Raw genomic sequence first — 8,375 nt, 5'->3', positions numbered from 1 at the left:
GGCGCTATATAAGTAAGCATAATAAATAAATAATGACACATATCATACTTCTTGTTAATGTTTTAATAATACATACATTATAATACAAATTAGGAATGATGTAACAGACCTGGCATACAGGTACATGCGAATAACTGAAAGGTAATAAAAGTATGGCTGAAGATGAATACCAGAGTCACTAGTTTTTATATTTTAAGTTAGAAGGAAAAAAAGTACAAAAAATATTGTTTGTATTTTACTTTATGCATGTCCCACTGTATATTTTTTTTTTCACAAGAACTCCAAAATATGCCCTCTTTCAATACAAAGACAGGATTTGCTTCTGTGGCTAGCTTAAAACATGAAATGTAGTTCTGAGTCAGTATATAGTAATATACATATTTACAGTACAAGTAGCTTGTATAAATATACGACATATTGGACATGATGTAACCACAATAAATAGCAAAGGCTCTGTTAGGAACACCACATGTAAAAACTTTAAATTCTCACTGTAACTTACTATAACCTGATAAAAGATCATATCATCTTGTAGTTAACATCAAGTTCTTTACTTAAAATATACAGCTTTATGTCATACATCCACAGCAAAGAAGGGGACAGATTACACCCCACAGTCAGTAAGTGCTATAGTTTTCATTTCTTACTACAAATTATCTAGTATACAGCTAATACATAAGAAAATAAGAAGCACACTACTTTATTTCATTCGGATCTAACAGGGCTAATAACATAAGAGTCCCCTAATGGTTCTATATATTACATTACAATCAAGTGCAGGTATATGGATCAATGGAAGTGTCAATTGTGTCTTATGGGTGAGGACATTTGTGTATAGATCGTTGTCTTTATTGTGTTTCTTTTGTAGCAGAGCTCATTCCCACCATCATTGAGTATTTTAGTAGTAAGTGATACTTTAGTAGTAATGCCATAATACACTCTATTAAAGTGAACCCACCCATCACATGAATGCAGTCCAATCTATAGGCAGCATGTCATAGAGCAGAAGGAGCTGAGCAGGGCAACATATATAATTTTATGGATATTTTATTGAGTTGTTTCCTGCTCCATTCAGGGCTTAAGGGTCCAGAGGACTCAATGGTTGACAGCTTATAGATATAGCAGAGTTAACAAAAATTTTTGCTGCAGGACAAACTGAGCATAAGATCTTATCACAAAGGACTTTTCATTGACTTTTGTTGTATACTGAGATAAGTTATAATACTGAAGCAATGTATCCTGTTACAGAAAGTCTGGTTAACTCTGCTACATCTGTATGCATGCACACTGGTACATGGAAGACATGTACTCCAGTCCAGAGGGAACTGAGAATAGTGAATGAAAAGAATACAGGTTGTACTAAATCGGTCCCTATATAATATATGTGTATATATATATATATATATATATATATATATATATATATATATATATATATATATATATGCTATAAATTGGTCTGCTTGGCTGCCATTGCTGTATAAAGGACTGTTTGATTTGACAGGCTCCCTTCACCTTTATATATGCCTTATACCTTTCAGGCTCTACTAAAGTCAATGGTAAAATGGTCCAATTGATGATGAGTAAGTTACTTTAATGTGAAACATAGAGCACAATTACAGGTTTTTTTTATTTACCTTGGATGTTCCTTTTATCATGGAAACAAGCCTATGCTAATAATCTCATCATTATTGGAGGAGGAAAGGCATTTCTGATACACAAAGGGGCCAATTTGTTAAGACTGGTGTATCACATGCCAGTCTTAATAAAAGCCTAAACTTTTGACATAGAATGAGTGATTTATGAGGGACTCCAGCCACTTCATAAACTACCATTATATTTCCATTATAACTCATACCAGCAAACTGGGCCCGCCAATATTCACACAATCTGGTGAGTTGGGCACAAAATGGGGAATTGTGGCACGTTTGGCACAAGAAAATATTGTGCCAAATTTGTGCTGCAATATCATCTTTCTACCCAGAAAACGGGTTTCTATGAATTGATAAATCTTCCCCAATGTGTTTCAGTTGTAGCATTTACTAGAATTTCATTTTAATGCTAGTGAGAACAAAGCCTAAGAGACTAGCAACATAACAAACAATAAAGCAGACGCCACCTGCATAGAGGTCAGTGTACTATAGCTTGATTTATTCACTATTACAATGAAATCATAATGAGTTCTAGATACCTATATAGCCTTTAGTAGTATTTGAGGTCAAAATGAGTTGATAAGCAAGCAGTAAGAGATACGTGAAAGCTACTGGAGCAGGGTTTATATTACTTCCGATTTGGAGTGCAATGACAGGACAGTCACTTTCAATCTTTAGTACTCTCCTGTTCAGTCAATCCTGCAATGCATTGTGCTCCGGTAATAGACTATGTTAAATAATGTGTGAAATTGGGGTCAGACTGTCTTATAAGAGAATGGGTCCATAGAGTGAACCGCACACAGTTTAGATATTTCCAGTGAGATAACTTTGCAACATTTTATCAACTCAACAGCGATTGTATCTCTAGAATTGGAATAAATTTAATCTAAAAGTAAGTGTCTTATACCAGACAGCGAGTGTCCTATGTAAATGTGCGTATTTAACTGTTCCCGTACCAGGAAAACTGACCATTGTTCCTTTAAAACCAAAAAGCAGTAGTGTTTTACTTGGCCAGTGAAACATTCTGTGTCTTGAGAAGAACTCTATGCACCTAGAAGTTGTACAATCTTTGTCATTGTGCAAATTGTATTATATATTGCATGGTACCGCAATGCAAGGAACCGAAGTTTACATACAAATATAAAATCCTTTGCCCTGCATGTAAAAATAGAAAAGTCTATTCTTAAATTGATGTCTATTACTGACAGTGAGGTGCTACGATTAACTTCATATATATTAGTATTAGTAAGAGTGTGTCGTATACTAATAATGAACCCTAAGTGTACAAATTTCCTTTGGAACAGGTTGGTATAGAAGTGCTCATATTCACTTTTAAAGAGTCATTTTGGCACATATAGCTTCATCTTGTATTCCTAATAACGCTCCTCCATATAGAATACATTTGTTATGAACTGTAGACCTATTTGGCATTCTTGTGCAATATGTTTTTACAGCACACTCCAATTTTGGTCATTGAAAAAAACATTCACAATTAAGGAGAAAAACATTCGGTTCTATTCTGACCACTGAGTGACCCTGACATTCTGACATGAAAATAATACTGAAGATGGAACCTGGAAATGAACTAAAATACAATCACATAGAATGGACCTTTATGATAAACAACATGAAAATGGATCAGTTACTTGATAGCCCTGAGCTTCAACTGACCAAGACAGCGGAAAGTATCCGTGCTAATAGAATGCTGAGAAATCTCCATAATACGTGATAATACTGCAGCCCACAAACCAATCACTCATATGGCTTAAAGGGAGTTTAGGGACCCACAACTTATTTCCATGTACATCTATTTCTTTTCCGGCACTTTTCGTGTCATTGCCCTTATCGTTATTTGTATTATGATGTTTCTATTCATGTAAAGAAGACAGATGTCAGTAGTTGATTTTCCACTTGATGTTGGGACATATTAGGCACAAAGAGGTAAGACACATACAGTACTTAAGGTCCTAGAAAGTGCTAAGGGCTAAAGCCATATCCAGAACACAATAGTGCCATGCCTTTTGGTAACAATCCACAATACCCTTCTCCCTCTCAAACTATGTGTTCTCAGTCCTGAGAACATTATATAGCTATCAGTGCTTCACAAGCATTAAAGCCAACCTCTTCACTTCAGAAGAGCTAGTGTACAGTGCCAAGAAGGAAAAAGTTGCATTTTGCCATTTCATTTACAAGTCTGATTCAGGCATGTCTGGCATATCTGCCATTAGGTACCCAATGCCGTATCGTCCATTGGGGGCAGTATCTACTTTCAGAGTTGGAGATCCACTTTGCTTCCTGTAGATGCTATTTCCAATGTTTGGAGATGGCATTTCACTTTGAATCTTCTCATGGATCAAACTAGCGTCGTCTTCTTCGGGATTGGATATTTCCTTTATCATACGCCCTCTTTTATAAGAGACTGAAGCCAGGCTTCCACTGCTATCGTCAATGAGATTAAAGAATCGTACAATGAAGACCAATGGAACGGGTAGCAGTGCTAACACTATTAGCAATATACATACAAAAAGTCCCCAAGGTGGATAATTTAGACGCTCTTCAGAAGCCTACAAGAAGAAAAATGATACAAAAGTTTAGAATGAGATGATAGTGGAATAGGTCATTGTCTTAAAATGTATGCAGTATATGTAATAGACAGTTAAAAATGTAAAAGTTATACAGCAAGTACAACATTCTAATGTTAGATGTAGGCATAATGAGACTGCAGCCTCTTAAATCCATAAATCTGAAGTCTCTGTGCCAGAATAGAAATCTACGGCAGTTAGGAACTTTCATAGATTCCCACTATACGGGTCCATTCACACGTAGAAACATGGTGAGGAATTTCGTGTGGAGTTTCAGTGCTGGAAAAGAAGCCTCCCATTGACTTCAATTGGTTCCTTTTTCTGCTAGCAGAAAAAGGAACCCATTGAAGTCAATGGGAGGCTTTGTTTCCAGCGCTGAAATTCCACACCAAATTCCTCACCATTTTCTTCCATGTGAATGGACCCTAACTTATGCCAGAAACTGGAATGATTTGCAATAAATCAGTTGGGTCAAGACATCCTCACCCCATTCTGCCCATATTTCTCATGTTATTGTGGGCGAGGAGCAGATCGGGGCACGTGGTGCATGTTTGGCATTAGATCTTTTTTTCGGTCTCTCCCTTCCCACTGTGTAACACATTTAGTCATTTACATCACTCACCTTTTCAGCGATCCATGCGAAATAACCAGGAGGCGTAAAGCCCATTTGGACAATACTTGCTATAAGCAAAATACTTAACAATATAGGAGAGATATATTTCCACATATAGTAGTAGTATTTGTAAGGTGTGAATCCAAGCATATCTTTTAAGTCATCCATAAACCTAAAAAGAAAAAGCAAGTTCATTTTAATGTAAAAGGATATAGAAATAGATTTTGACTGGGGACAAAATATGTCTGAAATCAATATACATTTGCTAACAATATTTGAAGTGGAATCATTTTATTCATTTGTGTTTAGATATTGCCATATTGTTATGGCGCCCCCTTGCTGTTCTATTGATTCCCTCTCGTAATGCATTGAATGCTGGTATATAAAGGGCAGTTCTATGGTGATCTGCACCGTAGCAGGAATCACCCTGCGGCCCATGTACCAGAGGATCCAGCCAGTTGGACTGAGCATGTGTGACCAATAGCAATTGACACATTAGGTAGATTTTCTTAAAAGAATCAAAAGAACACCTGTAACAAAAATGTGATAAAAATATCTACTCAGAGGAGCAACGGTGTTGTTTTATGTCATGGAAGATTTCTCACTTAGGGAGCGTTCACAATACCGTCGGTGTTCGACATGTAGTGTCCGCTCAAAATCTGTCACGGACACTAGGAGTGGACACTAGATGTGTCTGTGACACCTGTCATTCACTTGAATGGGCATCGGGTGCGTTCTTTTGCACTCCGTGCCCGTCCTTCCCTGTCCGCAAGAGAAGATGTCCGACTTCTCAAGCGGACAGAAAAACCCTGCATGCAGGGTTCCTCTGTCCGCTTGAGAAGTCGGACATCTTCTCTTGCGGACAGGGAAGGACGGGCACGGAGTGCAAAAGAACGCACCCGATGCCCATTCAAGTGAATGACAGGTGTCACGGACACATCTAGTGTCCACTCCTAGTGTCCGTGACAGATTTTGAGCGGACACTAGGAGCGGACACTACATGTCGGACACCGATGGTAGTGTGAACGCTCCCTTAGAAGAATTGCTACAAATAATGAAATAATCACTTACTTGTCAATTCCGTATATCCAAGAGATAGTGACGTTCTCCAGAATGACCACAACAAGAAGGGGCAATGTGGCAGAGTAGTCATCAAACATGGTGACAAAATAATTTCCTGATCTCTGCACAAAGATTAAGCCAATGCAGAACGCAAGCAGGCAACATCCAACTAAAGGGTAAAAACAATATATATCCAGAATGTGTTATATACGGAAAACAGCAATACAAAGGAAAGGAACAGTTATACCCAAAGTAGACACAGATCAATCTCATGTCCATGGTGGATATTAAGGAACTGGTCACATAGAAAATGCAGTCAACTGTGTGTGCAACATATTTAAGGCAAAATAGTCAGTTATGATACAGGGAGTTCCCAAACAGCCCGGTCACTGCAGTAATGAGCTGACATAACACTATCAGTCCAGTACAGGGGCGATCAGGCTATTCAGGAGCTCACTGCATGGTAACTGACTATGAGACAGTGACTCCTGGGAAATGCAGTCCACACATGAACCGCTTTTCACGTACAGGACGTGGTTGTGTGAAAGAGCCCTTACTAATAACTAACTTAGACAGATAGTCTAAAACTATGCCATATCAACCAGAGACTGATACGAGATGATAATTCTGAGGGGGGGGGGTCTAGTTATGGCACCTTTTAGTGGCTTACTTCAAGCCACAAGTTTTTGCCACTATTTTGGCACATTTTTGGAGTATAATGGCACATTTAAGACATTTTTCTGAGAATTCAAACCTACATTAGTAACATGTCAAAAGATTTTAGCCAAAACTAGATGTTCACGATGCGTCAAAGATTCGCCAGTTTACGTTGGCATCTGTAATAGTAAATCTGGGCCAATGTGTTGAATACTTGTACTTACCAGTCAGTGGTTCTTTCCTTATTTTAAATGTATCCACTATGGGTGTTGTGATTCCTTCAATGGTCCCAAACATGCTACCAAGGCCCAAGTTTACCAACATGAGAAAAAACATCACAGACCAAAAAGGGGATGCGGGAAAATGTGTCATGGCTTCAGTAAATGCAATGAAAGCCAAACCAGTGCCCTGGACAGACTGCAAAACAAGAAAGAAACACTATCAGTAGTAGTAGTCATAGGATTAGAAGTAGTAGTAGTAGTAGTTCTACCATTAATATTTGTAAAATGCTTGTGAATTTGTCATTGTACCAATAGAGGTTGGTTAAGTCGTAGTGCAAAAGTTGCTGCATAGACGCCGCGCCACATCTGCCAAGGTCTACATTTAGCTAAGAGAACTAAATGAAAATGTTCCCTAAGGCTAAAGCCACATATAGTGGGCCTCAGGAAAAAAGCGCTGCAGGAAAAAACACGGCGGACACATGAGATTTCTTCTGCAGACTTTCTGCTTCAATTATACCTACAGTTAAACCACTGATGTTTCTATAGGTATAACTAACATGATGTGAATTTGAAAAAAGCGATGGTTTTGGAAATTGCAGCATTTCCGCTGTGCATATTTTTCGGCAATGTGTGGATGGGATTTGCCACTTGGGGCTCCGGCCTAAAATGTGTAAACGTATATCAGAAATGTTTCTTTTAAAACATATACTTTTATATATACATGACACAAAAAAATGCAAGCTACCTCACTGACTTCTATTAGTTGCATTTATATTTGTTGCTTAAACTATTGGTAAAAAGCCTTAAACTATTGTTTGTTTGTTTTTTAAAAAAGGTATTATTGACATAATGCATACAAAAACACATACTTTCAGATTCCCTCCCTGCATACATCCTGCTCCCTCCATACACTAAGCTTTGTTGCCTTCAAATGCCTCCACACACTCAGCCTGCTACTCCCACATTTCTCCAAATACTCCCAGTTCTACTACATTCACATGAATCACACTTAGCACTGCTACATCCAACTTTCCCACCAAAAACCCATGTCTCTTACAAACACATCCTCCCCACAATAAGCTCTGCTACATACACTTTTCTTTTCCACAAACTCAGCTCAGCTACATGCACTTTCCACCATCCCCACTAACGCAGATCTACTACATCCTTACCTTTGTTCTTTATGTCAATTTTTTAGACAAATCATTTCAAATATATATGCAAATTAGGACTTCAGCTCTCCAAGTACTACTCTTGCTAATCAAATCCCACCCCTCTCCTGCCTGCGCCATCTTGTGCAGTGAAAACAGGCAGCAAAAGTGGCACATGAGGAGCTGGAGGCGGGGGGTGGCTGCTAAACAGTGGTAAAACTAAAGTCTTGTGGGCCCCGGTGCATTCTTTTGTCCAGGGCCCCCTACCTCATCCCTACAGTGAATTTGTGATAGTGATGGTTACGGGTGCTGAGGAGTTTGATCCACCTTAGTGTGGTTAGGGTAATCTGTGGGTCTCCTTGGCTTATGGGCCCCCTAAGGCTCCTGGGCCCCGGTGTGAATACACCTTCTGCACCCCTTCAAGTTATGCCCCTCTT

General features: G+C 38.6%; 1 protein-coding gene across 1 annotated transcript in view; it reads right to left on the bottom strand.

The window, feature by feature from the left end:
• Positions 1–1,995: 1,995 nt before the first annotated feature.
• SLC6A15 (solute carrier family 6 member 15) overlaps positions 1,996–8,375 on the bottom strand; it is a 42,923-nt gene continuing 36,543 nt past the window's right edge. Inside the window, exons 9-12 of the mRNA XM_075274526.1 lie at positions 6,791–6,983; positions 5,919–6,078; positions 4,857–5,019; positions 1,996–4,216 (exon numbers count right to left, since the gene is read on the bottom strand). Of these exons, the coding sequence (XP_075130627.1) occupies positions 3,839–4,216; positions 4,857–5,019; positions 5,919–6,078; positions 6,791–6,983 (894 nt within the window). The 3' untranslated portion in view covers positions 1,996–3,838. The remainder of the gene's footprint in view (positions 4,217–4,856; positions 5,020–5,918; positions 6,079–6,790; positions 6,984–8,375) is intronic.

Source organism: Leptodactylus fuscus, chromosome 5 (assembly GCF_031893055.1).
Source record: "Leptodactylus fuscus isolate aLepFus1 chromosome 5, aLepFus1.hap2, whole genome shotgun sequence".
Lineage (NCBI taxonomy): Eukaryota > Metazoa > Chordata > Amphibia > Anura > Leptodactylidae > Leptodactylus > Leptodactylus fuscus.
This window is presented reverse-complemented; position numbering and strand designations above follow the sequence as displayed.